Genomic DNA, 19,328 nt, shown 5'->3' on the forward strand with positions numbered 1-19,328 from the left:
TTGGTCATGAAGCCTATGTATAAAAACATTTGAACTTATTTTCCAGGTAAACGAGTGCCACAGACAATATGGACAATAAAAACCCCACTTGAGGTGGGACCGGTGGCTCAGATGTCAGAGCAATGGATCAGTATTTCTGGATCTTAGGTTCAAATCCGGCAGTCATCTGTGATTAAACCGAGTTCTCAAGTCTAAGCCCGGTCACCAACAGCTGCATACAAAAAAAGATCACCGTATCAAATTAAAAATTTTCTCTACGTTGGCAAAATTCTAGTTATTATTAGTATAAAACTTATGGTTTGGCTTACATTAGAAGAACATTCTATAGCTTGGTGCATGTAAAATGTGCAGCACCCCTCTTGAAAGCACCTCGGAGGTAGTTCTGTGATATCATCTTCTGCTGGAAGTTTGCGAAAAATACCCAGGGTGATGCGCTGCTCTGTGAGTTCCAAATGGACTCCTCTTTATTGCATGATACGATGTCGAGAGAGTTTTAAATAAAATTGGGATTTTTATGATTTAACAGACATGAGCAAGAGACAGTGGTTTTAAATGGCGTTGTTTTATTACGGATGAGGCATTAAAATAGAATGGAGCACGTACAACGCTTCATGCCTAATTTGAAACAAGCCGAGTAAATTGGTTGGATTAAGGGGGCGTGGGTGAGTGGAGGGAGTTATATAACTGGCTTTAAAACAACGCCCTCACGGGAGACTGATCCTGCTTATGAGCGTCGTTAAATTTTAGCTTTTCCACAAATGAACCTTATGGCGGGACCCCGGGGTCCCGAATATACGAAGTAAAAATCGTGATTAATTATTTATTATTGGCGACTCCGTCCCGCCGCGCACATAAACGCCGCGACCCACCTGGCGCGGATCATTCTGATGTCGTGTCATCCAAGCGTAGCAGCAAGGACGAATGCGCAGAAGAAACAAAACTTTCAAACTTCGATTTAGGGCATTGTGTAGAGCTCGTCGAGAGGAATAGATTGCCGTGTCGTTCGCCTTCAACAGACATAAAATGACGTCGCAACGCAGTTTATGCGAGAGCCGGGGGCTTATGGGACCCTGGGGTCCCGCCAAAAGGGTCAAATCCTCTTATCCCCATGTTATCTATTCTGTACGTATATTTAGTACTTCTATGTTGGAAACTCATTCAAGTATGCTAGAAATCTGTTTGTCACCTACTAATTGTGAAAAAAAAATCTGTGCTATCAATCAAATCAGGTTCCTGTAATGTATATGTGGTTGTTGTCTGTACAGTGTATCCAGAAAACACTATACCTTAATGATATAAATATACAAATATGAATTTTATAACGCTTAATATTACTTAATTGCAACTTTTGTCCGCATTTTATTCCAAAATAATTTGAATGTCTCCATGTAAATACATACATATAATTAAACCGTTTTAAACTGAGCGGTTGCATTCTTGGCAATGTATTCCTTATATACCTATCCCGTACTTAACTAAAGATAATCATGAGCATTAGTGTGGAGAATATAAATAACAAAATAGTTAAGCAGACAATGTCTTCTGTAAGATCAGAAGTTTACCAGCATTGACTATTTATAAACGGGTCCAGAGATTGCTTGTTTTTAAACTATGCCGCTGATTTTATGCACTCCCAGAAGACCGTGCGGCTGATGGGTTGTGTAATAGATTATTTAAAAACATTTTACGTGGAGATTCGGATATGTGAAGGAGACCTTGATTTTGTACGCTACTTAGCTTTTTTTTAAAGCTAAAAGCTTGGAATTTATTCAACAGCGTGCATAACAGAAGCGTTTAAAGCAATCACAGCCAGGATGCGAGCGAACACCTGGAACCCCTCAAATCTCAATGTGACGTTCCTCGTCACCGCTGTAGCGGAGGCACATGTAAGACTAGTGGGATGAGACACGTACCATGAAAGTTTCGTACTATCAACTACGGGTGTGCGTAGTTTTTTTTTATCAACCTGGCTCAAACTGTTTCATCATTGTAATTATTAAGTTCTCAAACACACCTTTGTGGACACCCTGGACATCTCACCCTGTGCTCTTCTCCCTGTATTCAGCCCAAAATACTTTGTGCTGCCTGGTGCAAGAGGACATGCTTTTAGCTATCAGAAGTCACGTGTTAGCAAGGCCTTTTAAAGTGTGCCCGCGGTGTTTTCCGTGGGGGTTATGGTTAACGTGTCCCTCGTGTGAACACAAGGCCTAGCGAAGCCCAGCACGCGGGTCACTTGACCTCCACCACTGTCACCCTAAGAGCGAGTACATTTGTAATCACGCCATTCGTATAGCACAGAGGCACTATGTTTACGTCTTGTACGCTTTACAGAACACTTTAAACCAGCAGAACCGGCCAATAATTTACAAATCCCAGACAGTGACCGGCAATGAGTTCCAAGAAAGTTGTAGGGCAATGGTTAGACGGCAACGGTAAATTAATTGGTGTTGCTGTCATGCCCAGGAATATATTTTACGAGAGTAATTTTGTTAAATTGCCAGTAGCGAAGCAGTTAAGCAGCTGTACAGTCTAACAAGAATGGAATTAAAGAACATGTGGTCTTAAACAATGTGCCAGCTGTTTCTTGTTTTCTATTCCATCGTAGCAACTGGGCATGTAATGATGAAACATTCAATTATTAAAATTGATTAGTATGCTCACAGTGGCATGCATTATATCGCACTTGAATCAATCGTGTTATTTTCCAATTGCTTATGCCTTAAAAGTACAGAAAATGGCTATTATATATTCCCCACAAACTTTGCTTTTGTGATCAGGACACAAAAGCAAAGTTAATAATCCACTTCATTAATAACACTGTGAAACTAATTTTTTTTTTTTGGGTAGTAAGTGTTATTTCCTTATTTCGTATGCCTCAAAAGTACAGAAATTGCTATAATTCCCCACAAACTTTGCTTTTGTGACCAGGACTGTGATATTTTGAAATGTACCTATTTTCAATAAGAAAACGTGTGCATTTGTGTCATTCCTTCACATAAAGTCCATTTTCTCTACTGTTGAAGCACAATAAATTAGAAAATAACACTTACTACCCAGGAACAAAAATCGTGTTACATAGTGTTATTTATGATCTAATGACAATGTTATGCAAATCACATGCTAATCTAGCATTTTTGGATATTGGAATAACCTAATCTGTACAAATGAGACAGACCAAATGAGAATACAAAGGCGATGGTAAACACGAGAGAAATAGAATTGATTCTTAAATAAAATCTTGACTCTGAATTGCCGTGGAGGGGGTCGGAGGGTGAATAATTACGCATCGAGTGTGGCAATCGTTGAATTGTGACAATCCAGCAAAGTGCCTCGGGGCGATGGTTGACTACTCATTGCCTGCCAAAAACCCCACTCTGATGCCATCATGTCCTGCATTTCCTACGATGTGTTTCTCTAGCCATCATTCACGTGATGAGTTTAAACAGGGGAGCGCCTTTAGTTCAAGATCACTCGACCTGTTACACAACAAAGGACGCCATAAAAAAAAACTCATCCCCTCGCCGCCCTCGCTTCCCAACATGCCTTTATTTCTTTTGGAGCCAGTAAGGCTTTCATCAGTTCCTTTTCTATTATTATTTAAAGTCGCATTGGGTTCTCCCACGGGGCGGTCGCCCAGGTGATCAACCCTTTATGAGCGCTTTAGTCTGGCGATGTGCTTGCGTAACCCCATAGAGTTGCCTGCCTACGTGCATTTGCGCGAGGTTTTTCTTACTGGAACGGGACCGGTCGTCTTTCTATGTTAATGGCCGTCGCGGTAGGGGGGATATTTTTAACTACCTCGCCTGATATACAGGAGGTCGTGGCTTCAATCCCGACCCTGTGGTCTGTATATTTGGAGTTTGCATTTTCTCCTCGTGGTCGCATGGAATTTTCTCTGGTTCCTCCGGGTTTTCCCTCCACACTTTTAGAAACATGCGATTGGAGTATTTGGCTGTTATACATTTCCACGTGGTAAGCCACTTCGATGAGCTATCATTTGTGGCCAGGTCGCTTCTGAAAATGGCCTATATAGCTATCAGTGTGTCTTACCTGGTAAAATAAATAAAATAGTAAAATGTAATTTAACCGTCATTGGCCCCAGGGTGTTTGAAGCCACCTTCAGGAACCACACGCACCGACGGTGTGACCCCCCCCATCGACCATTAATTAAAACGGAATGAATGTGGGTCAGAGCAATGATTCCTTTCACGGCTTCCGCACAAATCCACAGTCGCGCGAGGTCCGTTGCAGATGCAGGTTGCAACGAATGTTGGGTGGGTCACGTTCTCGCATGGGGTGGGGTCGAGTGACGCGCTTGCGTTAAAACGTGCGCGGCACGTCAGAGCGCGTGCAGTGTTTCAGTGGCTTCCTTATTTGTCGTGCTCACCTCTCGGGGAAGAAGATAAACCTACCGAAAAGGAATATTGCTGTTACTCTTTTTCAGGTTACCATTGCCTCCATAAATCATGCCCTTGCTCTTTTTTCTTTTGTCCCTGTCCTTAAGTAAAAAAGAAAAACATTGGCACACTTTTATAGTCCTTCACTTTATTTGCTTCACATTATTAGATTTTTGTTCTTTTTGCAGTGTAGCTAGATTGAATGCTTTTTTGGAACTCGTTTGCAAGGATGGCCATAGATTTTAATAAATGTGGTGGATGTAAAAGGTACAGCCCTGCAATCACCTGTTCACGCCTCTGCTGGCAGATAGATACAACTGCAAAAATGCACCAATCTGTTTAAACTGTGCAGGTGTCACTCCTCGGTGTTGAGAACAATATATATTGAGTTTAACAACCATATGAACATGCATTTTTCGTATCATATGGGTTTTTCATTGTTTTACATCAAAAATGGCAATATTTCCATATACAAAGACCTAAGATTAAAATTGGTTCTACCAATATTTTTGTTCTTTGACGATATCGTGATACTTAAGCAATACCGTTCAGAAATCGAGCGATCGTGTGATGCCACCACACATTGCTTCCCACAAGCCTGCTTAATAAGCAGCGGGTTTCCGAAGGCTCAGGGATAGTTTAGTAAGTCACTGCCATCACAGTTTTGGTTTCCACCTCTGAGGTCCAAAAAAAACCGACACTCATCGTCGGAAGAACAATATCTGTCAATACTGGAAAAGGGGCAAGCCACATGTAAATGCATTGCCTTTATTGATGTGTCATTCGTTATCTTCCAGTGTGGCTATCAAAAATGAGCACTATCCTGGGAAAACCAGGATAGGTGGCAACTATGATCATTGTACAGTGAAGCAACTTGTGTCTTTGGCTTCTCTTTTGAGGGCCCTTTTGGCATGTGATTTGGAATATACATTTTTGTTTTGGCATTTTAAAAATATATTTCTTCCAAAGAAGATTCTCCATTTCCCACGAAAGATGCAAGTTTTGGAAATTAGGCAGTGGAAATTATTTTAAATTTGGGTAGGAAATTAAGCCAACACGGTGTTTGTGTTGGTCTCGGTAGGAATTAAATTATGCATATTCTATTCGTGGGTAATTTATCTGTGTAGTTACGTTTGAGAATGTGTGTCTGTGTGTATGTGTAACATGTTAGTTTTTAAAACGGCATGACCAAATGTGGTATGTAACTTCATGTATTTTTGTGCCTTGTCACTGGGGGTAGTTTTTGTTGGCGTGTGTGTGCGTGTTTGTGCAGTATGCAAGCGAGCACTCCCGCTTCGTTTGTGTTTTGTTGTATGAGTGCACGCGTGTATTTATTCGTGTGTAAAAGCAGATACAACAGCAGCAGCAGCAGCAGGGAGGTATTAACAGATCAACTATGCTTTTTGCTCAACATGTAATTCGCGCAGCCTTCAATGTTTTCTCCCTTATCCCAGCCCTGACATTCCCGCAACAACAACAAATGAAGGGCTTACATTCGTGAGCTTTTTGTAAGGGCTTACTGCAATAAAATGATAACCATAAATGAGACAGTGATTGAAGAAAAAACCCCGTCGCTAAACATTACGTCTAGAGAGGCTCAAATAGAAGGGATGTGTGAATATTTATGACAAAAAAATGAGAATATTCCTAAAGAATTATAAATTTAACTTTTATTCATGAAGCTCAATTTAAGTTAGTTTTTCACTTGTTCTGTTTATCCAACGATGCTGTCAATAATGCCAATACAAGGTCGATTGTTGCTGCATTTTGTTTACACAACATTACGGGCATGTTCAGCATACAATTGTGCAGATAACGCTAAATTGCATGCACTTAATAAAGTCCCACTGAAATCCTGAATGGATTTTAATACCCGTATTGAATAAAAAAACATTATCGCCCATTGTCAGTCTACTGCTGGATGAAGGCTTCCCCTCGCTGTGTCGTTCATAGGGGTTGTTTGACCCTTCTCGAATGTTTGTGTGGGTTGATTAACGGGGGGGATGCAGGACCGGTTAATATTTCACTTGTCATTGATGTGAGCTCATGGCTGGAATTGTAACTCGGGGTGCCAGGTTTAAAGAGTCGTGTGCCAACCACTGTGCCACAGTTTCACCCCTGAGGTTAGCATATGTGGAATAATGTTGTCTCTCTCCAATTTATGGAAAATGTATCCTCAAGGCACTCTGAGTAACTTCGGCAAAAACAAATCATAAACCTGTCAGTTCTGGGCCCACCACTTCAACAGCCGACATGTACCAGTATGGTGAAGTATGGTCAAGCAACCAGAGTGACTGGCATTGCAATGTGGAGGCCTTCATCCGGTCGTGGGTTAATAAAGAATGTAAATGTAAAGAGCATCTCCTTATTATATCCTGTGATTGAAAGGGACACAAGTGTTTGTAAAATAAAAAAAATGTCACATTTTCACTTTCTTGCCCCCGTAGTAAATCCCTTCTGACCAGACACATAGGATAGTGCAAAATAAACCAAGATTATCCATAATCTTGGAAAGAAAAATATGGGCACACCCAGAGAAAAACCTGCTCTTGACAACACAGCTTTTTAATTTACCCATATCCCAATACAGCAGTGTAACAACAATAATTTTAATAATGCACACACACATATATATATGCACACACACAAAAACACAGCTTCAAAATTGAAACCAGTCAACATAATTGCTAAATAAAACGTGTGGATATTTTTGTTTGCTCATTATTTCATTGTTTGTTCACGAGAGTTACAATAACATTGCTCAAAATTGCAAGTTGGTAAGATCCACCCATTAAGCAAAATGTACATTTAAATATTTTAAGTTTTTAAAAAATGTTTATGGCTTGTTTAGCTGAAGTGGATTATAGACATTGCACATCCAGGACTCTCTTTTTCCTGAAATTATTGACTCGCCACTCTTTTACTCCGCAATCCCCTTTATTCATTCACCATCGTGCCTTAAATGTTACCGCAAATACATATTGATCGATAGTGGTTTGTGAAGGGTGTAATAGAATTTTCAGCACTGAACTTCACAATTCTTTTTCTTGAAATGGATTTAAAAATTACTGTATTCGCTATATCTTTTATTTTTTTGAGCTTGAAATATATGAGCAGTGATCTATGAAGTGCCCCAGCTGATGAAATGTCTCATGGGAATATTCTACTCAGCTTGAAGTCCACTGCTTTAGCTTTTTTAAATTCATACTTTTCATAGTGTCATCAATCTATACACAACCCTACTATATATGAACTTTGCGCTGCGAGTGTGCTGTGTTTCCGTGCTCGTTTCCCATACATGTTCATATACAGCTCTTTTGTCATTCCACTGCTGGATGAGGGCCTCCCCGTGCTGTGTAGGTTTGTTGGGTTATTTGACCATAATTCATCGCATTCGTCAGCATGCGTTCATGAAGGCGGAGAGCATAGACTTCCCAGCCTAGTAAAATATAGCAACGAATTTCGCTGCATCTCCCCCTGCTTCCCACAGTGTGTCCCCGCAGCAGCCTATAACACCTGTTTGATTCATGGTGTTCACCCATCCAAGCACCCTATCTACGCTCAATTCTGATTGGTGTCCGAGATCTGACGAGATAGCGGCGCATTCTGGGCAATTTGGCAATAGGCCCTGGTGCATCATGACATGCATTCGTATTGTACTTGTGCGAGTGTAATTTGTATCTTCTTGGTTCTTTCGGTAAAGTCACGTAGAAGGGAAGTAATAAAATAATAAAAATAAAACATAATAAAATAATATAATATAAAATAATATAATAAAATAAAAATATTTTCTAACACTTAGAAAATAGTTTTACCAAATATTTAAGCAATATCCTGACGTTAAAGATGTCGCATTTATTCCACAGTTTAGTGTCGCAGCATTTAATCGGAAGGCATGTTGCCGGTAAAGCTCTGCATGGCCTGCATGTAAATCTCCCACACATCACATGCACCGACTCTCCCATCTCTAATGTATTTTCCCGGTGCGGCAGTGGCCCACGTCTGTTAATCCAGTGAAACTGGTGAATCACACCGACATCATTATTTGTATGATGTAGTACAGCAAGCACTGCTCTTTTGCCGAGCAGTTTGTCTGGCCTCGACGAGTGTTGCTTGTTCATAGCTCTCCGATGTGTTTTCTGGTTGGCACGATTTCCAATACTTTGATAGTGCATTATCTTTGAGCTGTACGCCTTTTGGCGACCTCTGGTCGAGCAACAATTGGGTCGAGGCTCAAAAGAAAGCCGTCCCTGGTGTGGACCAATCAGTTTCAAGGACAATGCATATATTATCATAGTGTGTTTTTTGTTTGCATTTGATTGCAGGTATTGTGGTTAATGCAGACATGAATCCTTGTAAAAAGGTTTCAGTTTTGTTGCCAGAAAAAAAGGGGGAAAACCCCTATTATTACGATTTCAAATGTTTTGCTGCATTTGCAGGGAGCTTCTTCGGGAGTGAAACATCGGACGTTATGTCGAACAACATTGAGTACAACCCCAAAACACATCGGAGAGCTATAAAGCACAACTGTGAAATCCTAGACCGGGGGGAGTTCTTCGCTTGTATTCGTGGGCTTTCTCCAGGCACTTCGATTTCCTCCCGCATTCAGAAATGCTCAAAGAAATGCTTTTTCAGTCCAGTGGCCTTATTGACCTTGCAGACCAATGTTTCACAGCAGACTTTGTTTAAGCAGGCTACACGTTAATCACTTTTGATCTCCTGGATAGCATCTATAGATTCAGGCCTATTATTGTCCAGAAGGCCAATGGGTTGAAAAAAAAATTCAATGTAAAGATTATTTTTTGTCTTGTCTATATGATAACAACAATTATCCACAACATCATGATTATCAGGGATGATTATTGCACTGCCCAAAATTCAACGCCTACCCAAGCCGTCCCATATGTCTCACATTCCTGTGGTGTAAAAATCCACCCGGCACCTGCACACGAGCTGATTTCATCACTATCTCCTCAAACATCCTCTTCGGTTCATTTCCTCCCTCGGCTGCCACTCACCAATTATTCTAAATGTAGTCGTGACTCATGATCGTGCATAAAAGTGAGTTATCTGAACATCCCAGGCAAAGACCCTCTTGAAAAAGTATTTAAGAAAACAATTTATAATACAGCACTATGGTTACTATTCGTAATGTGTGCAGTAACATATGCACATGTGCACGCGAGTGCTCACACGTGCACATGCTCCCTCTGTGGCTCACACGCTTCCACAGCAATGCCTGTCTGCCTGCCCTTAATCAGAACCAGAAATTACAGTTCGGCAAGCAGTGGTTACAGTCCAGGAAATCAGTGCATTTTTGAGGCTCTGTCGTACAGTTAAGCTGCTCGTAATACATATGTATCCACGCACATATTGTGTGCAAGTACATGTGTAGAAGTGATGTTAACATAGTGCAGCAAACGTGGCAGATGCAGTCGTACATTGCTGAAACGTATTTAGCAGTGGGTTTTTTGGTCTTGATAACACACGACTAAATAAAACTTGCAGCTGCATTATAAGCATTTGCAACACAACTTTGCACTCGTGCACATGGGAAAGGATTACTCACTTGTTTCCGATTACATATTTTTGGGGTTCTTAGGATTACGCTGCAAATGCCTGAGGCTCCTTTCCATTTCAAGCCTTCCTCGACCCGAGAGTTGGCCGCGACATGGACTGTCCTACTCCACAGCGTTCTTGTCTTCAGCAATTCTTGCGAGTTGTCCCATTGCTGAGCCCTGTCCAAGCAACGGCATCATCAATCCAAGTTCTCCAAATTCGTATGGGTCGGCCTCGCTTTCCCAGGACCTAACTGGCGACTTCGTTGGACTGAATTGAAGCGATACTAACCGACCAGAATTTCAAGGCCATTGTATGGAGCGATGTGCGTTTTCGTGAAAGTCCCTGGCCAAAGATATAATAATTTGGGACGTATATGGTCTAGTGTGGACATTTATATCCTTTTCCAGGCCTCGGATGTGGAAATGAAAATGGTTTGAGTGCACGGGCATGTTCTGCCCGGCAGTCATATTCTCACTTTTTTTCCATGGTATTTTCCTGGTATTTTGACAGCTGAGTAGGCGTGTCGGAATGGTCACAGTGTGGCGTCGCATTCCCTGCTGCCGTGCCAGCGCAGTGTTTGAGCGCCACGTGCGGCTAAACAACAATCTTCACTTGGGCTCTCCTAATTTGTCTGTCTAAATAGAGATGGATGAGCACCATAGGATGATGTGCATATGAATGTGGCAATTGCGCACGGTATATGGATCGATGGATTGGTTTGGCATAATATAAATAACACCAATTACATGTCAATTTCAGATACCTACCCGACAGCAAGCAAGCAAGCTGCTTTTCTCAGCAATAAAGGCACGACCCATCCCCGTTCTGTGGTGCATCTAAATAGCAAGCCGAAGGAGCATGTGTGTCGGAGCCCAGGTCATTTATCCCAAAGAGCGAGTGATGTCAGAAATCCCCATCTGATTTGCGACTACAACATAACTACAATGTTACTGTTTTCTGCCTCACATCTTGCTCTTCCCTGAAGGAGGGCTATTGCTCAAAAGTAATCTTATTTACTTACTGTGCACTTCAGTTATTTGTAGGATCCTCCACGGAGCTCGACACTGCTGGGGACCTCACCAGGGTTGCAGACCGGTCTGTATCACAGGCTCAATACTGGTTAACATATGATGTGGTGGTACCACGCAGGAAGAGAAGACTTCAGTTATTTGGCAGCCTAAATTATGATGATGGGAACTTACTATGTATCAGCCTGGATGGGTTACAAGGACAAATAGTCAAATAATGTTATAGATATGCGGATGTTTAGATTTACATGGACGAATGTGTATGTGAATGAATAGATAAATCAATGAACAAATAAATTAGGTTAATGGGGGGACAGACAGGGTGCCTGGTAGACCGATGGAGAGAGGTTGGTGTTGTTTTGGAGAATGAAGATTTAGAGAGTTAAATAAATGTCTTCTACCTTAGATGAACATGTGGATAAATGTTCGTAGGGCTGAGTGAGTACAGGGGTGGGCGGCATTATGGATAGATCGGCTACCTAGGGAGTAGGGAAACAGATGGATAGACAGCTCGACAAGCCAATGGATGTATTGATCATTGGCCCAGTGATTGAATGATAATTGCTTTAATTGTCATTCACGATCACTGTTTTGCACAGTCAGCCTGGTTCTGTACACGGCCAGGTTTTTTGTGTTCCCCGAGTGCTCTTTGCGGTTTCTCATGTCGTAGGCATTCTTTTTACTGCTTGAGCAGCGCGGTTTACCAGGCCCACACAATGGAGACGGAGCGTCTTATTTGTTGCACGGTCCGGGTGAGTGGAATCGGATGCGGTTACTCATTGCGGTGGTGGTTACCCAGGAAAGAATGACAAAGGACCGCGGATGCAAACACCGAGGTAAAATAACAATAGTGTGGGGGGGGAGGGGGGAGGGGGGCCTTTGCTGCTACGGACGACGAGAGGGGCCCACCTTATCACATTTGCCCGGTGGACTCTATTTCAGGAGCATGCGAGCTCCATTTCCGTGGACACGTTTGGAAATTGATTTCTGTTGGTTTGATTTATTATTACTCTTTAAAATACACGATGAGGAATGAACAGCCGCACGCTGCCCTGCCGCACAAACAGGGTTCGTGCTCAATGTCACAGGTCAGATTTGATGTGTTGTGCAGGGGCCTGAGATATCTACCTTTCCGCTCCATAAATTGTACCCCCTCCCCATTGCAGCCACCAAAATAAGTTGTTATTACTCTTTTATACCTATATATAAACAGTGTATATAAATTGCCTATTACAAGTATGTACGGATTCACGCTTTTTTACATTTATATTTCTGCATGGTTAACCCCTAACATAAATTTCCTTATTCTATTCCGGAACTATATGTGTGTGTGTGCTTGTGTGGTAAATATACAAGTATGGGATCATCAGAGTGAACCTAATATGTGTCGCTATGTTTCAGCATTATCCCATTCTGAACTAGTTTCAACTTCCCTTTGTGTTTAGAAGCTCATGTACCCATGAACATGACTTGAGTATATACAATTGTAATGATTTGGTATCTTCCAGTCAATTTATAGTACAATGACACCATGAATGTGAGCCTCTGTAAAAACAGTCAATATTTGCAGCTTGTGAACTACAGTCGTATAGATCTCACAACACATGCACTATATATAATACAGGGGTCCAGGGCAATCCATGTATAGATACCCCACTAAAACTTCAGTGAGAGATGTAGAGAAAAAAATGTCTACAGCAATGCTGCTATCCACAGGTCTTCTTATTTGTAACCCATTACAGTATATCACAAGCCTTGAGAGGTATTAATCATCTCATTTTAAATACACTTTTTTTCGTAATTAATTATAATGAACAAGTATTCTGACATTTGAAGGTATGCATATTGCATTTAAATGCAATCATTTAATGATAATCTTACACATTTGTCGCAAATGTATTGCCTCCATCATTTTTTAAGCGCTTTTAAATGCATCGTGGTAGCAAATACATGACTTTATTATCGTGTCATTTTGGGCAAGATATCATGGTATAAATTATGTCCCATGGACAAAACGGGTGATTGAGTGGCAGCCAGAAAGAAGAACACCAGTGATGGGACCACTGAAGCAGATACAGCGCAACACAATCATTAGCACGTACGGGGAAGAGATGGATTGCAGCTGTACAGAGCTGTGGACGATGGGAGGGAAGTCTTTATGCATTTGAGAATTCTGCATGATGATGATGATCATCATCAGCCCCAACACTGCATCTTGCCGCAGCCGTTCCCTTCCCCCACATGCACTCCCTTGCTTTTGTCCGTGGGCAGCTGTCAAGCCTCGTCGGTGAAGGAGTAGAGGGGGTTGGGTTTTGTTAGTGGGGTGTAGAGTCGAGCGGTTGGGTGCTCTGTGCGCGCATGTCGCTCATCCAGCCACTTCCTCGAGTCGCGAGTTCTCCCGCGCGCTTCTTCGGCCCTAAAGCAGTTGTAGCGGCTCCTGGAAGTTGCAGTCTCCCTCTCTCTCCCCGGGACATGAGCCAAGCAGCCGGATACAACGTAGGATCGCGGATATGTGAATTGTGTACGCGTTGGTTGAACGGGGAGAGCGGAGTTCGCGCGTGGCTGTGTTTGCGGTGCAATTGCCTATGACCAAGTTTGGGCCGTTTGTCTTGTGTGTGCGTGCGTGCGTTGACTTACAAAAAGGCCATTTGAATGCAGTCTTTTGTGTGTGTGTGCGCACGCCTGTGCGGTTTATGCACGTATGACTATGTGCTCGACTGAGTGTGTCTGAATGTGCTTGCCATAACATGCATGCACGGCTACATGAGCGCATTCGGCAACAGCACTTACATATATATCTCTGTTTTGTCGTGCTCTTTTGTGCAGTGGATGTTTGCGTTTCGTTCGTTTTGAACAGAGGGCGCCCTTTTACAGCAGTCACTGGTAGCAGCAGAATGACGATTTGGAGCAGTAATGACGCGTTTAGCTTCATCCCCAAAAAGCACGCCCGACGTTCGATAAAGCCACATGTTGGTTTAGTTGGGTACACACGTTATTTTTTTTTTATCGGCATGACGAATTCTCGTTTAAACACACAACATGTTTAAAAATGCTTAAGTCAACTTCATTAATCTTTGCACTATTCTTTTCCACCAGTGGAAAAGAATAGCAAATCATCACAGCTACTGTGTGCCGTGTGTGTTCGCATGTATGTGTTGTGGCCACTTGCCCCAACATTCTGTTAAGGTTATACGGTTGCGTTCTTTAAAAAAAACACATTCGCGAATACAAAATTCGCGAATGCAGAAACATTGTTACAATGTGAAAAGTGGGGTTACGTTCCTGTTACAAGTGGACATGGGAGGGGGGGGAATGGTAAATGTTTGGTAAGAATGACTACAATAAAATATATATATAGAACAATGTTTTTATCATTACCTTTTGATGATGGTTTAACGACGATGGAGATGGTGGAGGTGGTGATGGTGGAGGTGGTGGTGAGGAATTCAGGAGGATGGCTCTTCGGGAGATTGCCGGTGTTCGATCACAACGTCCGCGCAGTTGTTATCATTTTAGGTCTCTGGGGAGCGTTAGCCGCAACACTTTCCCCGATTGCATTCGCGTTCATTTTGTTATGGACCTCGGAGTCGACTCGTTTGTACCAAAATGTTTTAACGAGTCGACTGTAAGTACGTGTAAAGTGAAAAATGCACAATGGCGAGTTCAGAGCGTGATTACTCTGAGATTTGAGGACAAAAGCCGAGGGGGCATTCCTAATCTTGGCAGGCAGTTTCAAATGTGACAACATTCAGCACACACCTGCCCGGCATCGGTGGTCTGGCACTACCTACACTCGCGAATACTCAAGTCCGTCTGGTCGCGAATAGGGAATTAATATACATTTTAGTAACTCGTGTATACATGCAAAACTCGCGTATTCGCATGTCATCTCACTGGGGAGACAAATGCGGCCGGGCGTGGTGCTGGCCACCCACCCCCTCGTGTGTACTGTAGCGGCACACGAGGGGGTGGTACTTGCCCCTACAGTCTTTTACAGGCTATACGCGGGAGGGGGGGGGCATCTTTGTCTTTGTTGTGTGCAATTGTATTTGTGTTCACGTGTGTGTCGTTGGGGGATAAGGGAGCAGCTCCGCTCCAGTGGTTGATTGGTTTTTGCATGCCATTCTGGGTCGAGATTTTTCCAGTCTTGACTGTAACGTTTTCATCAAGTTCTGCAGGGATATTTTCGTTTAAGAAGGCTGCGTGTGCTGCATATGGATTGTCATGTGTGCGCCAAGGTTTGAAGAATTTGTTTTGTAGAGAAAATAAAACTTCTAAAAGACGACGATGGTGCTTGTGATACACATGCACCGGAAATTAAGTAACCAATGTACAGCCATTTGTCAGTGCATTTCTGGATGAAGGCCTCCGCATTCCATCATGGGAGTTTTTGACGTAACTGCACCACACCTCCGATTAGTACATCCCGCACCTCCAATTAGCGCGGTTGGCTACGTATGGTGCGAAAGAAGTCCAACATGTGCACACACGTACGTACCACTCTAGTCGGTGCAGGTTGTCGACAGGGCAACCCAAGACACAGTTCAGATGTCACTCGCCACTGACGTTAAAACGTGGCCGGAATCGAACTCGTGTCGCCATATCAACAACACACAGTGTGCAAACTGCTGCGCCATCACTCGCCCGCCATATATCCTATACAAAAGCACAACTAGCATTCTCAACCCTCGTGGTAAACAACATAATTAATAATAATAATCATCATATCAACCTTTAACAACATTTGCGCGTGGCATGGTCATTTACGTATATCGCGTACTTAAACTGCTGTGTAGTTTCCACGTCGCAGTTGGCACCCACGTGGCATTCGGTGCAAAAGGTCAATAAGAAGCGTGTCTTAGGGGGGTGGAGGACTTGGCATTCCGAAGCTGTCGACCATGTGTTCAGCGAAGGCGCGTGCAGCCGCTGGGATTTGCCAGCGGCTCCCAGAAGCAGCTGCGTGCAAACTTTCTATTTTCTTCACTCATTACCTATGCCAGGTGCTGCCACTCCATGAGATGGTGATTGTTGACGGCACTCGTTACGAATTACAACTTCATTAGCTCCGCCTGGTGTCCTAACTGTTTGAAAACATGCACTGTGATAGATTGCGCTGGTTGCCATCAAGTAGGCCCGTTTAAGCACCTGATAACACCGTGTTACCCTCTGTTATCTTGGTATACATTATTGATACTGGACTCTATTGTCTATAATGAAGAAAAAAACATTTGATTTACACCTTATTAAACTGACATAATGTTCCAGAGTTGGTTTAACCTTTTCCCAAAAGTAAGGCTCATGGGCCAATATTCCTTTCTTGACATTTGAACCTTATGGCGGGACCCCGGGGTCCCGAATAAACGGAGGTCAAAATGGTAATTAATTTATTTATTTTTGGCGACTCGGTCCCACTGCGCACATAAATGCCGCGACTCACCTGGCGCGGGGATCATTCTGTTGTCGTGTCGTGTCCAAGCGCAGCGGCGAGGACGAATGTGCAGAAGAAACAAAACTTTTAAACTTCAATTAGCTCATGGTGTAGAGCTCGTCGAGAGGAATAGATTTCCGTATCGTTCACCTTCAACAGACAAAATAATGTCACAACGCAGTTTCTGCGAGATCCGGGGGCTTATGGGACCCCGGGGTCCGGCCATAAGGTTCGTTTGCTCATTTCCGTCAGATTTGTTTTCCCCCGCAATCTTTTTTCAGTGCCTCTCATATTGCTGGCATTGGAGATGTCGCCATGGGTTATATCCAAGCCCCCAGGACATCATCATCCCACTTGGGTCTGATAAAATGAGCACCACCTGATGCGACAGTCTCGTCAGGTGGGAAGGATTCATGGATTGTTCTTTAGAGAGATTGATTCCTGCCACTGTAATGTGGAATTTCCACCATTAGGTCAGGACCAGCGAGTAGGATGGGTATTTGCCCAATGCGAATTTGAGCATGAGGGCACTTTTGATGGTGTGTGTGTCTGCGTACTATATCGCAGTTTCCTACTCTTGGTCAACATAAGTGACTCATATTTGAACCGGTCCTGATCCTCCCCTAGGTCAACTCGTAAATGAGTGCAATGTGTGTAAACATCAGCTCTGGTGAGACAAAGGCGGCCTGGTGTGGTCTTGCACTGTACCGGCCTCAACAAGGTGCTCGCTAACAGCACTTGCCCCAACAGTCTGTGTAGGCTACATTGGGAACCTTACCTTTGTCTTTGTCGCCACAGGAGCTGCAGTTTGAGCGGCTAACCCGTGAGTTGGAGGCGGAGCGACTCATCGTGGCAAGCCAGCTGGAGAGATGCAAACTGCAGGAGTCGGAGACAGCCAGCATGAGCAGCATCAGGTGTGTATGAGGAGCGCGTGTGTGTGTACGTGTGTGTACGTGTGCGTGCGTGTGTGTGGGGAGCGGTAGTGTCGCGGTTAGCGTGCTGCGCTATGAACCTGGTGACCCGAGTTAGATTCCCGCTCACGGCCAACACCGGTGACGATTTTCTGATCCGGTCCTGGGCCTCCCCTAAGTCCACCCACCCCATTGTGTGCCGTGCTGGCCTTTATAGGTGCTTGCTAACAGCACCTGCCCCTACAGTCTGTTAAGGTTACACAGGGGAACTTTGTCTTGTGCGCGTTTGTGTGTGCGCATGTCCAGTGTGGGGAGCATTACTGCAGTGGATAGCATGCCGTGCTACAAGCTCGACCACCCGAATTCGATTCCCACTCACAGCCAACATAATTGTTTAATTATCTGAAACAGTCTTGGTTTGTAGCAATATGGCAAACATCATTGTATCAGATCTTGTTCTGGACTTATAGGTCAACTCAGCCTTAAGCGAGTGCCTGGTTTGGTGTGTAAATGATCAGCACTGGGTAGCTGAAGGCAGCCATGTATTGTTGCTGGACAACCCTTTCCCTGCAGCCTACTCTCTAAAGCTCGACTGCGGACCTTTGTGTGGGTGTGTGTATTTGTGCTCACACGCAACAAGCTAACACGCTGTGTAGGCATGCATTTGTGCGCGCCCACGTGTAGCCAATAGCGGCCCTTAGAACCCCCTGGGGAACACTACCAGCGGAGAGACACTTGATTACATGTTTGTTAGTTAATGTGACATGTCTTACCTCTCAACTGTGAACGGAGGTTCGTTTTTATTGCCATTCCGAATGTATGTTGTGTGCATGCAAATGTGTCTGAAATCTGTTCCAAAAGCTGCTAAAAACTGTGAGAACCACTTGCTGCAAAGGGTGTTTGAGTTTACCTGTGTTTTTTACTACACCTGTTTTGTACCTTCGGTGGAAATGACCTGAAGCATACATGTGATGCATATACTACACATTCATAATAGTTTTTTTCTGGGTTCGATCGTGTAAATATAAATGTTTCAAAACGTCGAACTCGAATTGTAAATGTTGTGGGTTTACTCTCCAACACACCGGTGTGCTGTACTAGTAACATTTTGTTTACGTGACAAACCTTCCTAATTGGCTGTGCCATATGGTAGCGGGTATTTCGGCACATTTACGCGATCTAATCCTTAAGACTTAATGGATAATATTGTTTGCGAAAGCCTACGTGTTAAACATACTACACATCACCTACTTGTGTACTCATTGCAGTATAACACACACACAATACCAACACAGTAAATACCACACACTCACACATTACACACACATACAGACAAACAGATATGGAAATATACTCTTTGGTTTTTTCGGTAAAGTCAGGTAGGTAAAAAATGTAAAGAAATTAACTCATGACGTTTCAGAAGCAACACAAGCCTCCGTCATCAGGTGTAACTGCTCCAGTAAAATTGGTACAGCGGTGAGTTAATTTATTTAACATTTTTACCTACGTGACTTTACCGAAAAAAACAAAGAGTATGAATCCTTGCAGTCACGAAAACTTCAAATCTCGAAAGATATGGAAATAGTAACAGACAGAGATACACAGACAGAGGCATACATGTGCTGCACGTATTTCACTGCTTGTATAATTATTGTTTTACTGTATAGAGCACAGTATATATGTCACTGTGGGGAGCAAACATATAAAACTATGAACTATTATTTATATTACCAGGAAAGGCACACTGAGCTATATAGCTCCTTTTCGAAAGCGACCTGGCCACAAATGATAGCTCAACGAAGTGGCTTATCATGTGGAAATCTATAGCAGCCAAATACTCTAATCGCATGTTTCTAAATGTGGAGGGATAAACCGGAGGACCTGGAAAAAAATGCACGCGACCACGGGGAGAGGCATGCAAACTCCAAATATACAGGCTCGGGATCGAACCCACGACCTCCTGTATACCAGGAGAGGGAGTTAACATCTCTCCACCACGGGA

The 19,328-nt window shown here is 43.2% G+C and overlaps 1 protein-coding gene across 3 annotated transcripts in view; it reads left to right on the top strand.

Moving 5' to 3' along the window:
* Positions 1-19,328, top strand: part of LOC144724566 (catenin delta-2-like) — a 279,333-nt gene that overhangs the window by 70,154 nt on the left and 189,851 nt on the right. For all 3 annotated transcript variants that reach the window (XM_078603836.1, XM_078603837.1, XM_078603839.1), the window contains one exon: positions 17,214-17,329. In XM_078603836.1, coding sequence (XP_078459962.1) covers positions 17,214-17,329 — 116 coding nt within the window. The remainder of the gene's footprint in view (positions 1-17,213; positions 17,330-19,328) is intronic.

Source organism: Lampetra planeri, chromosome 21, assembly GCF_965212315.1.
Source record: "Lampetra planeri chromosome 21, kcLamPlan1.2.h2, whole genome shotgun sequence".
NCBI classification, from domain to species: domain Eukaryota; kingdom Metazoa; phylum Chordata; class Hyperoartia; order Petromyzontiformes; family Petromyzontidae; genus Lampetra; species Lampetra planeri.